The following is a 20,500-nucleotide window of genomic DNA, read 5'->3' as shown; positions in this document are numbered from 1 at the left end:
TCCTGCCTTGACAGAGTTCAGAATAGACTTTGTAGCCTAGTGGGGGATGCCCTTTTCTCTTCCCTGCAACCTCTTTCTCACAGAAGAGACATTGCGAGCCTGTCTCTTTATCGTTATTTTCATCTGAGCTTCAATCTATGGTCTCCCCTCGCCAAACATTCACAAGAAACACTCATTTGGCTGAAAACACTATCAATAATTTTCCCCACTCTTTATCTGTGCCTAAACCTAAACGTAGATTCTATGAACAAAGCTTCTTTCTTAGAACTACACACCTGTGGAACTTTCTTACGTTTAGCTGCTTTCCAGCTGACTACAATATGGCCGTCTTCAAATTCAATGTAAACAAGTTCTTGATGAGCCATTCCCCTTAAGTGATCCGATTTACCAAATTTACACTTCTAACGATTACTATGATATTGTCCTTTTGATCACTGTACACTCTGTAACCCTTATCCTTGAGTGGCCTCTGGGCCTTGATAAGTGGTGATTCCCTTTTTAAAAAAAGAAAGAAAGAAAAAAGAAGAAAGGCAAGAAAGAAGATAAAGAAATGATTTATAGAATCTAGTCTTGAACGTAAACTTTCTATCATAGAAATAAATGTTTCTGAATTTTTTGGATGACAAATGATTATGCGGATTCTTTGAACAGCTATTCTCATCTTAAGTATCATTTTCACAGTGTAAATAAAATCATGTAAAACACACGAATGTTTAAAAAGTCCTAAGAATGTTCTGGTGAGAGAAGAATTATTGGGGTTTTTTTCTACAAATAAAAATTGAGTGCACGTGTTTATTCCGACTAGCACTGTGTGCGTTTACGTATGTGCAAATGGAATAGATATTAGAGTGTATGTATATTAAGGTGCCTGTTTTGTTAGTGAGAGTGTTCTATGTTAATTTACGATGACACTATGTGCGTTTACATAGAGTAACTTAGATAGGAATGTATGTATATTACAGTGCCTGCTTTGTCAGAGTGTATGTGTGTGTGTGTGTGTGTGTGTGTGTGTGTGTGTGTGTGTGTGTGTGTGTGTGTGTGTGTGTGTGTGTGTGTGTGTGTGTTCATGAGTTCGACAAAAAGATTCCCGAGTTCGACAAGATGCACCTGAAGAAGGTGGGAGATTACATCGACTGAAATGTTGTAGCAATAACACTAAAGATGAAACCAGTAGCCCGAAGAATGCTAATAATATGGACAGGAATAAATATCTCGTTTACTAACTTCAGTGCTTGTTTATCACTTAAAAGGTCCACTCTCTCCACCAGGTAAGTACATCACGTTTCAGTATACTAGATAGCCAATGATCCTGCAAGAGAGTTACCCTTGTAGGAGAAATGTTTAAATCGGCCATGCAACAGCTGATATTCGTTTAAGATAATAGACGTAATGCGAAAACGATCTGCCAGTTCTCTGTCCTTCTTCAATAGCATCATTATATTGAGGAGAGGTGAGAGTGAACCTTAGGTTTTGTTGTGGACTAGTAAAGGCTCGGAAGAAAGACACAACTCGATATTTAATGGAAACAAAATATATTGAAAAAAAAAAGAACAAGTACAATAAATAAAGAGGTATGGTTATATGTCAGTTCGACTGCTATATGTGCATGACCTGTGCATAAGCTGGGTTTTTATATTCTTTTTTTTCTTGTCACATTTTGTATCTGACTGTTGTTATTGTTGATTTTATGCTGATAGCTGGATCATAACAAATGATCATAGGCTATCAGCATCTGCTTTTCTCAGACCTTCAGCACTTTGCGCAAGATTCTAATGGTTCCTAACAAGACAGTCTTCTGAAGCACTCCGACATTGCAATGAATCCCAATTTTTTCAGTTCACCTGTCAAATCCTTTTGTCACTCTCACCAGGACTCCAATCACAACAGATACAACTTCTACTTTCTTCAATTTCCACAATCTTTTTATCTCCCTTTTTCAAGTCTTGAAATTTTTCGACCTTTTTTCCTTTTTCCTCCACATTCACATCAGCTGACACTGCTATATCAACGATTATGGCCTTGTGCTCTTTTTTTTTTTCAAACAAGCTTTAATCTGGTCTCCTTGCTCCAATCAAATTGTCACATTGAATATTCATATCTCACAATAATTTAACATTATCACTCTCAACCACCCTTTCTGGAGCATGATTGTACCATTTTCCCTGCATTCTAATCCTCTTTTACAGTAACTGGAAGAGTCCATAGTTATCTGTAGGGTGTGCATCACAACAGGTTTACTTTTAACAGCCTCGTAATTCTTGCTTCCCTTATTTTGTCCTCACATTTCATGAACGATGTTTCTGGCAAAGAGGGGAAAATTGCTGTTTTCTGAGTCAGAATCTATAGGTATAATACTTATCATTGACTAGTTTTGGACTTTGAAGTGATATGTTTTTAACTAATTACATCATTGCTTCGTACCTACATGCGATTTCTATTAAAAAACATCAGCATATATTAGGTATAATAGCTTGTTTATTTAAATTTTTTTTTCAGATTATGGATGATATAAAGGCAGGCATACAGTATGCATTCCAGACGAAAAATGAGTGGACACTAGCTATATCAGGGACAGGTAACCATTATATATAAATCAAACTTCCAGCAAGTATTTATTTTATGAAAACCAGTTTCTTAGAGGTGCAGATAGTGCAAATGCAATGCAATTCAATAAACTCAGCAAAAAATAAAACAAGCTTTAATTGTCATGTAAGAAAAAGGGAGAAGGAAATTTATGCAGAAGAAGATACAGCATATAGTGCCTGCTTAATTTCTTCCAGGTCCATGTTATCCTTGAGTTGGTGGTAAACGGCATAGGCTCCTTTTGTGAGCCTCAGTGGGATGACCAATTTTTTTTTGGACATCCTGCAAATGCATTCAATCTTTTCAAGTCATTTGATGATTGACGGTCAGTGGGGAAGCCATTGAATTCAGGGATCAACTTTAGGTTAAATTTGTCTATAAGGCCGAAATAGCTTGTAAACACAGAAAAAGAAGGAAGGGAAAAAAGGTAATAACAAAATGTAAGATAGTCAGTAACATGAAACACCATTCATTCACGTTCTCCCCGTGGCCTCCTTTTATGCAGCCGAATGGCGAGATTCTGTACACAAGCCACAAGACTTTCTGTCACTTTGTGAGACTGCTCAATTATAAAGGCTGTGGGCGCCACCATCTTGATTCTTTCTTTCCTCCTCCAACAGCTCGACTTCACATGACACACAGACACTTTAATGGTAAGCCACAATTTTCCCTACATTTAGCACTTGTGTAACTTGGCTGTTACGCTGGAACAATGTTCATTACAGTTCAGACCGCTCTAGGAGCCCCACAAAAAAAAGGAACAAATAAACAAAAAATAAATAAATCCAACCCAGCTTCGTTTATTACTATTTTTCTTTCTCCACATCTCAACACCAACTTAAAAGTCTCTCGCTTCTGCTCCACTACACACCGGCTATAGACAGCCATATCTTATACATCCATCTTTTGCGACCACCAGCTGCCCCAATCTCATCCTCGACTTTACACGTCCATTTTTTTTTTACCCGCACTTTGCTTCTGTCGATCACGTGGTGCATTTTTTCTCCTATTTTTCCTTTTTCTTCTTGCACACATTTTCTAATTTGCATATGCGCGATTTTCGGCTGCTGCTGCTGCTGCTAATCTCTTTGCAAGCCATCTTTTGCTGCTGGTGATATTTTCCACACGCTCATATGCGCTCTGTTACATTTCGTTTTGAATTGTTGTGTCTTTGGTGCATCTGCTACATCTCATGAAAATCCATTACCATGTCCAAAGACTCTGATTGAGAAAGTAGCTCTCTCTCCCAGTTTAATCAAACAGTTTCTAGTAATGTCCATGCAGAACTCTTTGTGTCAAAAGAGTGAATAGTACGTCCTGAGGAAGATCATAATAGTCATCAAGGAGATTGTAGGCGAAAAGGAGATCACCACATGAACATTGAGAAAAGGTAAAGTTTCTCAAGTCGGCTTTTGTAGGGCAAATCCTATAGTCTCTAAACCGTTCAGTTGTTGAACTCTCTTCACATGCTGAATATTACATATTAGATATGGAACAGAGCACCATACTCTAACAGCGGTCTGATGAGGGACACATATAGTGAGAGAAATATTTCAGATGGGAGTTTGCAAAAAGAACATCAAATAGACTTTGAGTTTACTCTCGTAACTCTTGCTTCCCATATTTTTTCCTTTAGTCCTCACATTTCATGAGTGATGTTTCTGAAAAAGGGAGAAGAATTGCTGTTTTTTTGGTCAGAGTCTATCCATTTAATACGTTAGGTTTTGACATTTTGTTCTTTTTAGCTCCTTACATAAAGTGGTTTTATGCCTTATCTGGAACGATTTTGCAGCCTGGATTGCAATGTTTAGATGGTTTAAATGACGAGTCCATCATAAATATCAAATAACTAATAATCTTTCTCTATCTTCCCTGAACACTAGCTCAGAGTAATAAATTGAAAAGAGCAGTAAAAATGGCAAAGTGGTATGGGAGGGTATCTGGCAGCAGTGTTATGAACAACAGCAAAAACATTAGCAAATGTACCACAGCAGCAGTAACGACATTAGCAAACGAACCACAGCAGCTGCAGCAACGATATTAGCAAAAGTACCACAGAAACAAAACGCAGTTTACGATTTATAATATGTATTTTCTAAACGCGGTGCTAATTGATGCAAGCATTTAATTTCCTTTCTAGCTTGTCCAATCAGAAACCATCTCTCAGACGAACTGATTACACTACTGAAGTTGATAAAAGTCAAAGTCAACTAGACACTTGCTTTTTTTTCTTTTTTTTTTCCATAACATTGTACTAACAACAATTCCACATTGCTCGGGTCAACCCCCAAACTTCTCTTTTATGACGCCATAAAACCACACACCTCTACTCCAAGTCTTTTGCACTGAGTTCTTACACATGAAGAAACAAGAATTCATCATAGTTAATGTTGGGCGCACATGGACTTCTCAAAAAGTTAAACTCGATAGCCTAGCATCAGGAACGTTCCTAATGTTAGGTAGGCTTCACTTAAACACTGGCTGTGAAGAGGTGGCCATTAAAGTTTTTTCTTGCCTTTGACTATGTTTATTTTTTAACTGGTACGGGTGCGCACAACTTGTGAAATAAATATATTATCTAAGGCAGGCGTCGAGCTTTGAAAAACTAAATTCATGCAAGGCAGATACTTAATGATAAGAGAGACGTGTTTATCTTTTATACATTTACTAGTAGGACCTGTTAACCGACATTACCCTGTGTTACTATGCCCCCACCCCTGCGTAAAATATTAAAGTACTTCTGTTGTTGCTGTTGTTGTTGTTGTTGTTGTTGTTGTAGCCCAATAACCAAGCTCCTCACGTTAAGAACGGCTTTCAGAATTGACACCACTAACCTCCACATGTTAAGAACGGCTTTCGGAATAAACACCCCAACTTGGTTAGTGGGTGGTGTGGTTGGTGAAAAGTTTGCCCAAAATGTAACTTTGTTAATCGCTGTCATGATTGTAACGTGCAAATACTATGAACGGACAAAAATATTTGGTGGCTGTATTGTCGGTCAGTCCGGGCATAGATCTGGCAGGTAGGGTATGATATTTATGTTGGCAAGATTGAAGTTTAGATGGCAAATTACTCTCGAACCCTCTATCACTTCAAACGAACTGAATTCCTGTAGTCACGTGTACCTTACTATGTAAACATGTAAACGGTATTGAAGAAAAGGAACACTATATACAGGATGTTGTATTTAAATATAAACAATTATTAATTATTTTAAACAATATGTACAGAATTGTGTTTATAGTATAAACAACAGAAATAGAACAGTTTATAAATTGCAACAAAATAAACCTAGATAAATTTTAATCTTATACAACAGAAACTGAAATTTTATGTATTTTATTTTGAAAGAAATATTGTCCACATCAAGTTAATTAGGTATGCGACGTATTTTCGTTTAAACATAAATAAAAGTATCTAAATTACACTCAGATATTTTTCATATATACATAAAAGCAATGTACACTTGTATTTTGGTTTGTGACATTCGTGGGTTTTCAAATAGAAGCAAAGCATTCAATATTGCAAACCCGCAGGGGAAAAAAAGCTAAAAACTTAAGCAACTCCTATGTAAGTGGAAAAGTAAAACAGTAAACACTTTTGCCGCCTCGGTGAAGGTGTCACTTGTAACGGACCAGGATAGAATACCCTAGCTCACGACAAGAAAATAATGAAACGAATGGAATTGAAGGAAACAAAGACTCAATTGATGGATAAGATAAATGTCGTTTATTTGCTGTTGAAAGAATGAACGTTTTAGTTATAACATGTGTTCATGTCCGCGCGTGTGTAACCAATGTTCGTTGCGGGACTGGTGTTGTAGCAAGAAAAGGAAATGTGTGTTCATCTCAAGTTCGGATCACTATCGTTTGTTCGCGCGTGGGAAGAGAAATGAGTGTTGTAGTGGAAATGAGAATGATAGTCCAGCGTGTAGACAAAGAAGAGGATAGAGAGTTGACGTCAGTTAGCAGTCAGCTACGCAAAGGTGTTCTCAGGGACCAGTGGTAGATAGAGAGAGAAAGAGTGTGAATGTGTACATACGGTCAGTTAGCTCGTGCCCCATACATAGTCGCAGGGGATGTGACACACGCGGTCGGTCCGAAGACCGACCGACCAGCACGGAAGCTGGGCCGGAAAGAATGAGTCGCTTATTGCTCTTCCTTTTATACTCGTTTCCGGAGTGTCTTTTGCGCATGTGTATATTTCCTTTGAAAGCTGAAGTGACGTCGTCCATGTCTGCGTTCATATGCGCGTGTGTGAGTACATGTGTATACGTTAGCGTGTGTGTATATACCCGTGAATATGAGTGTATGTACGCGAACGTGAATATATGTACGTGTGTGGACGTGGGCACGTATGTTTGTGTGCGCGTATGTATATGACATAGCTTGAAATGTGAACTCGTGTTTTTGTGCGAGACTAGAAAAGGCTCGCACAATGCTCCCCTTCCTAGGAAAAAAAAATACATGCAATGCATATATATATATATATATATATATATATATATAAATATATTTGTAGGTAATGTTTTCGGCAATTGATTTTTCGTCCTGTTTTTTTTTTTTTTTTTTGCTGTTGGTGTGGTTGTTTCGAAAACGTCAAAAGGAACGGAATGTCAAAAACGGAGTGTGTTCGTAAAAAAAAGTATTTACACTTTTTTAGGCTGACATTTGTTTGTTTGGTTTTTTGTTGTGTGCTGACATGTGCAAAGAGTTGCTTGGACAGAAAAGTGAATTGTTCGTTTGGAAGGAAAATTTTTGTTTCGTGTTGACGTCGTGTGTGTGCCCAGTTGACGGTATCTTCGCAAGTGAGTCTGCGGTAATGTGTGCATCGTTTGGACTGGCGCTAGGTCCGCATTCGTTTTTGTTGAACGGGGTTTGGTTGCCAGCTGTCAACGAAACTTCCAAGTTATGAGTTTATCAGCGTGCGTGGTGCATCTCAACTCGTATTGTTGATTCAACTTCTTCCTATGTGTTGATAGGGATGTCCTGTTTCTTTGTTGTTGCGTCTGCTGTGTGGGAGGGAATGTGTTTAGGCCTATGTAATTTTACTCCTCGAGTTTGTTGCAGGGTAATGTCAGGAAACCGTGAAAAACGTTTGTCGAGCTCGAATTTTTCTTTAAATTCGCTATGAAGTCGACAGCTCCGTGTTCGTTTGTTTTTTTGCCGAGTCTGACGAGGGGTTTCATCATTGTAGTTCGTAATTGTCCTTATCGGTAGCAGTTTTCTTGTTGAAAAGTTCGTCTTTTTCTTTATCAAATAAAACGCGCGTCTCGCTCAAAACAATTAATTTCAAAACGGTAGGGTCGCCATGCTTGTTCGTTTTCGCATTAGTCGGGCGCCAGTTTGTTGTGGACTTGTGGCATAGGAGGCAATGGTTGTTCGTCTCGCGTTCGGTTGTCACCATTTTGTGGTGGTGGTGCGAAATAGGGAAATAAATTGTCTCGAGGAAGAAACGAACGACGTGTTAATTGAATTAAACGAACATGAATTTCTTTTGTGAAAGAAACAAATGAAAGAAAAGGGTACCACACGTGGTTAGTTTTGCGTGCGTCTCTCGCTGTTAACTTGGTGAAGAGGAAGGTCTAAAGTTTGGCGTGCGTCTCTCGCTGTTAACTTGGTGAAGAGGAAGGTCTAAAGTTTGGCGTGCGTCTCTCGCTGTTAACTTGGTGAAGAGGAAGGTCTAAAGTTTGGCGTGCGTCTCTCGTTGTTAACTTGGTGAAGAGGAAGGTCTAAAGTTTGGCGTGCGTCTCTCGCTGTTAACTTGGTGAAGAGGAAGGTCTAAAGTTTGGCGTGCGTCTCTCGTTGTTAACTTGGTGAAGAGGAAGGTCTAAAGTTTGGCGTGCGTCTCTCGCTGTTAACTTGGTGAAGAGGAAGGTCTAAAGTTTGGCGTGCGTCTCTCGTTGTTAACTGGTGAGAAGAAAAGTGTACTTTTTGGCATGCGTCTGACGTTGTTACCTGGTGAGAAAGAGTCTATATTTTGCCGTGCGTCTCTCGTTGTTAGCTGGTTTATTGTTGTAGAGAGAGAATCTGTGTGTGTATGAGTGTCTCGTTCAACCTCATCCATTTCATTTTAAAAATAATACCCTAGCTCGCCACAAGAAAATAATGAAACGAATGGAATTGAAGGAAACAAAGACTCAATTGATGGATAGGATAACCGTTGTTTATTTGCTGTTGAAAGAATGAACGTTTTAGTTATAACATGTGTTCATGTCCGCGCGTGTGTAACCAATGTTCGTTGCGGGACTGGTGTTGTAGCAAGAAAAGGAAATGTGTGTTCATCTCAAGTTCGGGTCACTATCGTTTGTTCGCGCATGGGAAGAGAAATGAGTGTTGTAGTGGAAATGAGAATGATAGTCCAGCGTGTAGACAAAGAAGAGGATAGAGAGTTGACGTCAGTTAGCAGTCAGCTACGCGAAGGTGTTCTCAAGGACCAGTAGTAGATAGAGAGAGAAAGAGTGTGAATGTGTACATACGGTCAGTTAGCTCGTGCCCTGTACATAGTCGTAGGGACGTGACGCACGCGGTCGGTCCGAAGCTGGGCCGGAAAGAATGAGTCGCTTATTGCTCTTCCTTTTATACTCGTTTCCGGAGTGTCTTTTGCGCATGTGTATATTTCCTTTGAAAGCGGAAGTGACGTCGTCCATGTCTGCGTTCGTGTGCGCGTGTATGAGTACATGTGTATACGTTAGCATGTGTGTATATACACGTGAATGTGAGTGTATGTACGCGAACGTGAATATATGTACGTGTGTGGACGTGGGCGCGTATGTTTGTATGCGCGTATGTATATGACATAGCTTGAAATGTGAATTCGTGTTTTTGTGCGAGACTAGAAAAGGCTCGCACACACTTTACTTGGCTTCGAAATGACGTCTATAAAATGGTACCGGTAGGCGTGAATTAATAACTGACACAAATATAATAATTACAGAAATGTAAGTGTAACACGGCTGATCTCACTCTCCTACTCTCTGTATTTCTCTATCTCTATCTGCGCCTCTTTCCCATATTCTCTCTCTCTCTCTCTCTCTCTATATATATATATATATATATATATATATATATATATATATATATATATATATATATAAGTGAACGTGTCTGTCTGTGTGGCTGTGTACATTTCCCTACGCAATAACTCTGTCAATTTTAAATCTACAAACCCGAAATATGATATACAGGGTACTGAAATTTGGGAAAATATATGCGATCGTGTGTCGGACAGAAATTTGGCTGTTAAGGAGTCAAAGTTTAACGATTTGACCTTTGAGAACTCTACCCAACTCCTGCGACAATTTTGGGTCTAAACACTTGAAATTTTAGATATAGGTTCCTTGGATAGGGATCTAAATTAATAATTGATTTGAGCCCAAAACAATAAATGTTAAGGGGACATAATAGGGTTCAACGTTTAAAAAATTGGCCGTTTTTTTTTTTTGTTTTTGTTTTTGTTTTTTCGTTTTGTTTTGTTTTTTGCTCAGCATACACCACCAAACACCCGGGCAACGCCGGGCACCCATGCTAGTATATCTATAAAAGTGAACGTGTCTGTGTGTCTGTGTACATTTCCCTACGTAATAACTGTCAATTTTTAGTCTACAGACTCGAAATTTGATATACAGGGTACTGAGATATGGGAAAATATATATGATCGGTTTTCTGCCGGAAATTTGGCTATTAAAGGAGTCAAAGTTCAACGATTTGACCTTTGAGAACTCTACCAAACTCTTCCGACAATTTTGGGCCTAAACACTTGAAATTTTAGATATAGGTTCCTTGGACGTGGATCTAACTTAATAACTTGATTTGAGTCAAAAATAATAAATGTTAAGGGGTCATAATAGGGGTCAAAGTTAAAAAAATTGACTGGTTTTTGTTTTGTTTTTGTTTTTTTGCTCAACATACATCTTCAAACACCCGGGCAACGCCGGGCCTAAATGCTAGTCTATCTATCTATCTATCTATCTATCTATCTATAAAAGTGAACGTGTCTGTGTATCTGTCTGTCTGTCTGTCTGTGTGTGTCTGTGTACACTTCCTTACGCAATAACTTTGGCAATTTTAAATCTACAGACTCGAAATTTGATATACACGGTACTGAGATTTGGGAAAATATATGTGATAAGTTATCGGCCAGAAATTTGCCTGGTAAGGGGTCAAAGTTCAACGATTTGACTTTTGAGAACTCTACATAACTCCTCCGACAATTTTGGGTATAAACACTTGAAATTTTAGATATAGGCTCCTTGGACATGGATCTAACTTAATAACTTGATTTGAGCCCAACACAATAAATTTTAAGGGGTCATAATAAGGGTCAAATTGTAAAAAATTGGCTGCTTTTTTTTTCACAAAATACACCTCTAGTATATCTATAAAAGTGAACGTGTCTGTGTGTCTGTGTGTGTATATTTCCCTATGCAATAGCTCTGTCAATTTTCAGTCTACAGACTCAAAATTTGATATACAGGGTACTGAGATTTGACCTTTGAAAACTCTACCAAACTCCTCCGACAATGTGGGTCTAAACACTTGAAATTATAGGTATAGGCTCGTTGGACATGGATCTAACTTAATAACTTGATTTGAGCCCAAAACAATAAATGTTAAGGGGTCATAATAAGGGTCAAAGTTTTAAAAAAATGACCTCTGCAGTCTCTACTAATTACTCAGACAATTTCTGGTCTAACCATAGAAATTTGACATAAAGGGTATTCAGAGATAGGGCAATCTTTGTAATCGGCTTGGGTCGAAAATTTTTAGTGACTAATATATAAATGTATGTATGTATGTATGTTTGCATGTCTGCCTAAAACTTTTGACAGAGGAGACGGATTTTACCAAGATCAATATCGTTTTAAAGTCCAACCTTCAGACGACAAATATCGAAAAATTGGCTAAAAAATTAATATCTTCACCTTCAAAGGGAACTTTTCTACAGGGGGGTCGCTTTTTTCCCCCGATATTTTTGAAAGTCATCCTCTCCTTTCGATTATCTAGCCTTAATTTTAAAAAATGTCACTTCCGGTTTGGCGATGTTGGTCGTAACAGCATAGACGTCAGGTTTTTTCCCCATTCTTTTTCTCCTCCCGGTACGGGTTTGAGCCTGCCTTCCTACTACCATTGTTTTTTTTTTTTTTTTTGCTCAACAGACACATCCAAATACCCGGGCAACGCCAGACTGAAATGCTAGTATATCTATAAAATTGAAATTGCCTGTGTCTGTTTCTGTTTGTGTACATTTCCCTACCAAACTACTCTCTCAATTAAATCTGAAATTTTAGATATAGGTTCCTTGGACATGGATCTAACTTAATAACTTGATTTGAGTTCCCAAAAATAAATGTTAACTGTTCACAATAGGGTCAAAGTTAAAAAAATTTGACCTCTGCGGTCTCTACCAAATTACTCAGACAATTTCTGGTCTAACATTTGAAATTTTACATAAAGGGTATTCATCGGTTTGGGTCGAAAATTTTTAATCGGTTTGGGTCGAAAATTTTTAGTTTATAATATATAAATGTATGTATGTATGTATGTATGTATGTATGTATGTATGTATGTATGTATGTTTGCATGTCTGCCTAAAACTTTCGACAGAGGCGACGGATTTTCACAAAATTAGTATCGTTTTAAAGTTCGAAACTTCAGACAACAAATACTGAAAAATTATCTAAAATCATTAATATCTTCAACTGGGCTCTTTTCTTTAGAGGGGGCGCTTTTTTCACCGATATTTTTGAAAGTCATCCTCTCCTTTCGATTGTCTAGCCTTAATTAAAACGTGCGTCACTTCTGGTTTGGCGGTGGTCGTAACAGTAAAGACGTCAGGTTTTTTCCTCGTTCTTTTCATCCTTCGCTGTATGTGTTCGAGCCTTCCTAACTACTACCACTTTTTTTTTTTTTTTTTTGCTCAACATACACATCCAAACACCAGGGCAACGCCGGGCTGAAATACTAGTATATATATATATAAAAGTGAAAGTGTCTATCTGTCTGTGTGTTTGTGTGTCTGTGTGTGTATATTTCCCTATGCAATAACTTTGTCAATTTTAAGTATACAGACTCGAAATTTGATATACACGGTACTGAGATTTGGGAAAATCTTTGCAATCCATTTTCAGCTAGAAATTTGGCTGTTAAGGGGTCAAAGTTCAACGATTTGACCTTTGAGAACTCTACCAAACTCCTCCGACAATTTTGGGTATAAACACTTGAAAGTTTAGATATCGGTTCTTTGGACATGGATCTAACTTAATAACTTGCTTTGAGCCCAAAACAATAAATGTTTAGGTGTCATAATAGGGGTCAAAGTTAAAAAAAATTGACCTCTGTGGTCTCTACCAAATTACTCAGCCAATTTTTGGTCTAAGCATTTGAAATTTGAAATAAAGGGTATTCAGAGATAGGGCAAGCTTTTTAATTGGTTTGGGTCGAAAATTTGAGCTACCAATATATAAATGTATGTATGTATGTTTGCATGTCTGCTGAAAACTTTCGACAGAGGCGACGGATTTTACCAAGATCAGTATCGTTTTGAAGCTCGACCTTTCAGACGACAAATACCGAAGAATTGGCTAAAAACATTAATTTCTTTACCCTCAACTAGGCACTTTTCTACAGGGAGGGGTCGCTTTTTTTCGCCGATAGTTTTGATATACATCTCCTCTTTTCGATTGTCTAGCCTTAATTTAAACCTACGTCACTTCCGGTTTGGAGGTGGTTGTAACAGTAAAGACGTCAGGTTTTTTCCTGTTCTTTTCCTCCTTAGCGGTACGGGTTCGAGCCTGCCTTCCTACTACCACTTTTTTTTTTTTTTTTTTTTTTGCTCAACACACCTCCAAACACCCAGGCAATGCTGGGCTGAAATGCTAATATATATATTAGCTTTATTGTTATCTTGCTTGCTGATCGTTGAAACATGCAAGTTCGTGTATTTTTAGGTTTGCACTTCTATCTCTAGTCATCTATCTTTACTCCTATAAATTCGTTTTTGAAGCGTGTGTATTAGTATTCATATTAAAATCCCTTTCTCTATTTATTTAAAAAGAAAATACAATTTTGCTATGTATGGGTCGTGGAATTGCATTCACTAGCAAAAGATCTAGCTAATTTGCATAATCTTTTAAACATTTATTTTAATTAATTCCCTATTAGTTTCTTCGGTTTTCTTATGGGATGATTATCTTTAGTTAACTGTTACGTGTAATTATATTAATGCAGATGTTCTACATGATTTATACTTGCATAATATTTGCGTAAAACGTTTATAGTAAACACAAAATTGTTTCCATATATATTTATGGATACATATATATATATTTTTTTTTAATTTGCCTACCAAACTCCTCCTAGAGTTTTGGGTCTACAGACATGAAACTTCATATATAAGCTATTTGAATCCATGCGTAACTTTTGGGGGTTAGCCCGGAAAAATTGGTGCAAAAGTGTGAAAATTTAAAAAAAAATGAAATTTGCCAGATGAAGGTCTTGCAGTGTCAGAAACCGACCTTAAGAATGCATGAAAAAAAAATGTAATAATTCGACCTCCTATCTTTACAAGCTTATAACTACTTAAAAAAATGTAATTCAAACCCTAATTTTTTTCAGTTAAAGGAGCAAAGACCAAATTTAAAAAAAAATAACTGGTTTAATAGCAAGTTATGTAATATTGGTTTTTTTAATCGGTTTTCTTTAAAAAAGATTTGAAGAAAATCAACGAAATTTTACTTACTTCGATTATAAAAATTCGATATAAATTCCAAAAAACCACTTACCTATAAAAATACTATTCAATGTGTAGTTCCATTCTTCATTGTTAAGAATTTATTCATATTTATATTTTAAATTCCATTTAGTTTTTAAATAAAATAATTTTTTAAATGACTATTTGAAAAAGGTGCCATTACGTAAGCAGTTTTACGTTCTTATCAGAACACTGGAAGTACTGGTTTGTTCTTGTTTAGAACTTCGGATGGACAGAATGAAGTAAAAACCACACACTCGCGTTAGCCATCCAGCCTTGTGCATGAAGAAATGTGTTCCCATAGTTGAAAACTAGTTAAATTTTACTTATAAGTTTTTGCCTTTAAAAAAAAACAGTCGAGGATTTTTTTTTTCTTTTCTCAGAGTAATACATAAATTTTAGATTTATTATATTTTAATTCTACTTTATCGAGGAATTTTTTTTTATATCTAAAAAAAAAGAAAACATTGAATGAAATAGAAAAAATTGTCGTCAGCGTCCAATACTTACTGGAGAATATAAGCAGAACATAGGCTTCCAATTAAAAAAAAATCGACGTGGTTTTTGAAACAATTTGGATTTTACAGGTAAATTTCAAAAAACATTTCTTTTTTTGTTTTAATTTACAATATAGTATTTATTGATCTTTTATCTTCAATTTGTGATATATAAAACTTTGGTGTGTAAATCAATTATTAAAATTTTAATAGACATTTCAACATGGGAGGGTGAATTTAAAAAAAAAACGTTTGTCTAAAATATTACATATGGTTTATTGAAAAGAGCATAAAGTTTCACATTGACACTGAAAATATCGTAAAAATTGAACCAATAGAAAATCTTTTATAGATTATTAAAGTTTAAAAATTGAAAAAAAAATAACTGGTAAAATTCAATTGATTTCATTACGTAAAAAAATGGTTGCATGAAGGCGCGCCAGCACTTTGTAAACACTGTTTTTTTTTAAATAAAAATAATATTTCTATTATTTTTTAAACAACTTTAATAGTTTATTTTGAAAGTATATTCCATAAAGAAAATAAACAATCCACTTTTAAAAGAGAAATTATGTGTTTTTTGCATTTTATTCGCAGTTTCGTGTTAGGGGTGTGAAAAATTCCCCCAAAATTCTGATACACCTAGTAAAGGTCGAACGCCGCCATTACGAACGCATAACGTAGTAGGTATTAGTTCATGTCTTGCAGTAAATGTGTCTTCATGGTCCAGTCATTGGCAGCAGAGGCAAAAATAAGTCGTTAGCTGAAGTTTTTGGTTTCGATTCTCGGTGGTGGCGCACGAGTCTTTATTTTTTTTTTTACTTTTTAAATCATATATTGCGTCCAATATAATAAATAATAAAAAAATTCAACTGTTTGTTTAAATGCATACATTTAATTTATATATATGTGTATGTTTGTCTGCCTAAAACTTTCGACAGGCGACGGATTTTCACGACATCGGTATCGTTGTGAAGCCGACCCTTCGGACAACAAATACGGAAAAATTGGCTAACAACATTAATCACTTGACCCTTAACCAGGCGCTTTTCCGCCGATGTTTTCGAAAGCCATCCTCTCTTTTCGATCGACTAGCCTTTATTTAAGCCTACATCACTTCCGATTTGCCGATGGGTGAAACAGGAAAGACGTCACGTTTTGTTTTTACGTTCTTTTCCTCCTTCGCCGTACGGGTTCGCCCCTTTTTTTATTTTGGAAAGTTATCCTATCCTTTAGATTGTCTAGCCTTAATTTAAACATAACTCACTTGAGGTTTGGCGGTGGTCGTAACCACAAACACGTCAGTTTTTTCTCGTTCTTTTTCTCTTTCGCAGTACGGGTTGGAGCCTGCCTTCCTACTACCAGTTTTTTTTTTTTGCTCAACATACACCTCCAAATACCCGGGCAACGCCGGGCTGAAATGCTAGTATATCTATAAAAGTGAACGTGTCTGTGTGTCCGTGTGTGTGTCTGTGTGTTTACATTTCCCTACGCAATAACTCTGTCAATTTTAAGTCTATAAACCCGAAATATGATATACAGGGTACTAAGATTTGGGAAAATATATGTGATCGGGTGTCGGACAGAAATTTGGCTGTTAAAGGGGTCAAAGTTCAACGATTTGACCTTTGAGAACTCTACCAAACTCCTCCGACAATTTTGGGTCTAAACACTTGAAATTTTAGATATAGGTTCCTGGGACATAGATCTAACTTAATAACTTGATTTGAGCCCAAAACAATAAATGTTAAGGGGTCATAATAAGGGTCAAAGTTTTAAAAAAAAATTTACCACTTCTTTTTTTTTTTTTTTTGTTCAACATACACCTCCAAACACCCGAGCAACGCCAGGCTGAAATGCTAGTATATCTATAAAAGTGAAATTGTCTGTGTGTGTATGTCTGTGTGCGTACATTTCCCTACCAAACTACTCTGTCAATTTTCAGTCTACAGACTCGAGATTTAATATAAGGGGTATTGAGATTTTGGAAAATCTTTTTAATCGGTTTTCAGCCAGAAATGCGGCTGTCAAGGGGTCAAAGTTCAATGATTTGACCTTTGAAAACTCTACCAAACTCCTCTGCCAATTTAGGGTCTAAACACTTGAAATTTTAGATGTAGGTTTCTTGGATATTGATCAAACTTTTAATTTGATTTGAACTCAAAACAATAAATGTTAAGGAGTCAAAATTGAGGTCAAAATTTCCAAAAATTTGACCTGTCAGTCAATTTTTGGTCTAAACATTTGAAATTTTACATAAAGTATATTCAGACATAGTGCAAGCTTCTTGGTCGGTTTTTGACTGAAAATGGACCAAAGTTAAAAAGATTTTCCCTTTGCTGTCTCTAGCAAACTATTCAGAAAATTTTGGGTCTAAATATTTAAAATTTTACATAAAAGGAATTTAGACATGCAGCAAGATTTTTAATCAGTTTTGAGGCGTAAATTTGGCTGTCAAGAGGTCAAAGTTGAAAGAGTTGGCCTTTGCAGACTCTACCAAACTCCTCCGCCAATTTTGGGTCGAAAGATTTAAAATTTTACATGTAGGGTTCCTGGACATGAGTCAAACTTTTTAATATAGATATACATATGCACATGAAGTTATGAACAGTACAAAGGGCCCGAGCAATGCTGGGCTGAACTGCTAGTAATGTCTATGCATATTCGCTGCAGTATAGTATTTTGTGTGCTATTGTTCGTCCTGCCAGTTCTCTGTTACGTAGTGCTATGCACTCCTGTTCTATTATTGTCTTATGCAAGTATTCATGTAGTTGTATTATGGCACAGACGATAATAGGTATTTTGTGTGTTACACAGTGATGTACATCTTCGTTTGAGTCGTATTGTTGCGTCTTGTGTTAGTGCAATTTCTAGATTTCGTCTACGTTTTTGTGTTTGAGTTTGTTTGTTTTTTGTTTTGTTTTTCTCGACTGTAAGTGTCGGTGTTATTATCATAAAGTCGTTGCTTTTTCGGGGTCTAATGTGGTCTTTTCATTTATTCAAAGGTGTACGTTCTGTCTATCTACATATCAATGTAATTTTTCGAGATTGTAAGCCACAAAGTCTTGTTCAGTTCTATAATACCCCAATCTTAAAGTTGCTGCATAGGTCTTTTTGTAGTGTGTTAGTATATGCAGCTCTCTTGCGTTTCTTTTTCTACTAACACATTGTCTCTAGAGATTATCGTTGTTCATACTCAGACACGGAGTCGGATTAAGCAATCTCTCGTTTTGGTGCTTGACGTTTACGTACGCCTCCGTTCCTTCTAGGAGGCATTTAGTTTCCTCGATGTTGTTGTTGGTCAGCGTGAACTACATTTCTTATCGACGCAACTTCCCATCGTGAAGTTATCCGTCACTCTACACCTCATGCAGTTCATGAGTTCGTTTCTGACGAATCTTAGTATGTATGAGTTTCCGCTGTTCGACATTTCGGTTATATAGAAGCCGACCTTTCTTTCTTTTTTTTTTCTTTTTTTTTTTTTTTGTAGGATTTTATATCTCGAATGTTTGCTGATAAAATTCCTAGGGATCTATTTGGTGGTGTGCGCAACAGTCACTCGGAATAAATATCGATATTTCTTTGAACGTCACAGTATTGGATTGTGTTTAATTCGAATAGTTCCTTTGTTTTCGGCGGATTTGTTCCCATATCGGTGTCAGTTTTGTTTCCACGTTCCAGTCCGTCGCTATTGTGCTTATGGTTTTCTGTAGGTTTGACCTATTACTGAAGATATTGTTCCGCGTTTCTGACGTATCTGAGCTTTTCGTTTTCTTACAGTAAATCATTATGTCGGTGATGTCGAATGCTGTTGCATTTTTTATGATCTTTTTAATGTAGTATATTTTTTACGCGTGGTGTTTTGTTTTTGTCTTGCAGTTCCTTGTCGCCTTGGAGCATCTTCGGTGTCTTTGTTAGATATTTTTCCTAAGAATTTACATTGTCCTGTTGTTTTCAGGTTTCCTATTGCAATCGCATAGCGTTATTCTAGGTCTTGTGTCAAGTATTCTGTCATTCCGTACGGAGTGTATCATTTTTTGACAGGAGATATTATACGATTTTTCGTCGCGTGTCTGCATCAGTTTCTTAAGCATGATGAAGCTGTGCTCTGATGTCTATTGGCAACTGTGACATGTAAAGATGTGGAAATGGTCCATGCCACTACAATGCTTAAGTTTTCTCGGTTTGGCCCTATAGTATACTAGTATGTATGTGTGATTTTCGAGTAAGTTGAGTATGTAACGCCTTTTTTCGTCAGGTACAAAGTGTAGGGCTTTCTTTGGTATAATTAGTGTTTTTGGTTTGATATTCAATTCAAATTCTACATGAGGTTCCCAGTCATATATCCATGTGTAAAGAGTTAATGTTTTTTTTTCAGTTTACCCGTTCGTCTTTTAGAATTATTGCGTTTAAAATTTCTTTTTCTTCTATTCGGGTACTGCCGTACGTTCGTTTGACGTTCATTGTGCCAACTCACTGCCGGCCCGCTTGCGCACCCGTTTTTATAACTGTTATTTGTAATTTGATTTACTTGTTTATGAATTTGCCGTATGCGACCATCTGTGCGTTTTTTAACATAAGTAGAATGATTATGCAGCATTGCTTTTGCTATTTGTTCGTGGAAATGTTCGTTAGGCGGTACGATACTATGTAGGTTGCAGTCAGAATCTGTTGATGTTGTCATTACGGAACAAACATGATTAGTCAACGGAACTTTTTGTGGTTGTAACAGTGATTTGTAGTAGACTTCCAATATACGCACGCACACACACACACACACATACACACACAATACATACGCACACATGCAGACACACACATGCACACTCATATACATACACCATACACACATATACACACGCACGCATACACATACATATACACCACGCACGCATACAGACACATGCAAACGCACACACACACACACACCACACACATACACAACACTCATTTCATTTCATTACCAACACGCATTTCTTTCAATCCTATTTTATTTACATACTAACGAAAACAACCCAATAAAGTTGTTTAAAATGTTAGAATGGGACTTTAGTCACTTATTCTACAGGTATGAGTGCAGAACATATAGAATATATATTTAAATAAGTGACATCAAGACACAGGTGCCCGTTAAATACGATAAGTGCCGAGAAGCCAGCAGCATAAGAAACAAAGACAAAATCCGTTTGAACACAAACAAGCGAAAATAGGATTCAGTCATCAAGCAAATAGGTATATACTATTGTTACTATTATCATACTATTATTAAACTGGGCGAATGTTTTGAAGAGCTGGAGAAAGGTGCTAGTTTATTATGATTTTCTGTAAAAAAAAACTTGTGTGGATCCATATTTGTATATGAATACCTCACACCAGATCATATAAGATCGACAAAGTTAAGCCACGTCGAACCTGGTCAGTACTAAACGGGTGACCATTTGGGAATACCAGATGCTGTATGTGGGAGAGCTCTCTGCTTATCTCGTTATGCTTTAATATTTTTCAAATTCAGCTGCCAGCATTCAAGGTTGACCTTTTAAACACCTAGAGTTTCCGATGATTTTGATACCGCCGGGTTTTGTAAACACCTGTCAGTCAAATCCAGTTTATATAGTTTAACATTCGGAAAATCACACAGCACCTGCATGACAAGTACATAACTAATTATG

The 20,500-nt window shown here is 36.8% G+C and overlaps 1 protein-coding gene across 2 annotated transcripts in view; it reads left to right on the top strand.

Moving 5' to 3' along the window:
- Positions 1–20,500, top strand: part of LOC145279625 (alanine--glyoxylate aminotransferase-like) — a 93,220-nt gene that overhangs the window by 33,597 nt on the left and 39,123 nt on the right. For both annotated transcript variants that reach the window (XM_080130837.1, XM_080130836.1), the window contains one exon: positions 2,497–2,575. In XM_080130837.1, the coding sequence (XP_079986963.1) occupies positions 2,497–2,575 (79 nt within the window). The remainder of the gene's footprint in view (positions 1–2,496; positions 2,576–20,500) is intronic.

The sequence above is a fragment of the Euprymna scolopes genome, chromosome 7 (genome assembly GCF_053919585.1).
Source record: "Euprymna scolopes isolate OS-2025 chromosome 7, ASM5391958v1, whole genome shotgun sequence".
NCBI lineage: Eukaryota > Metazoa > Mollusca > Cephalopoda > Sepiida > Sepiolidae > Euprymna > Euprymna scolopes.
This window is presented reverse-complemented; position numbering and strand designations above follow the sequence as displayed.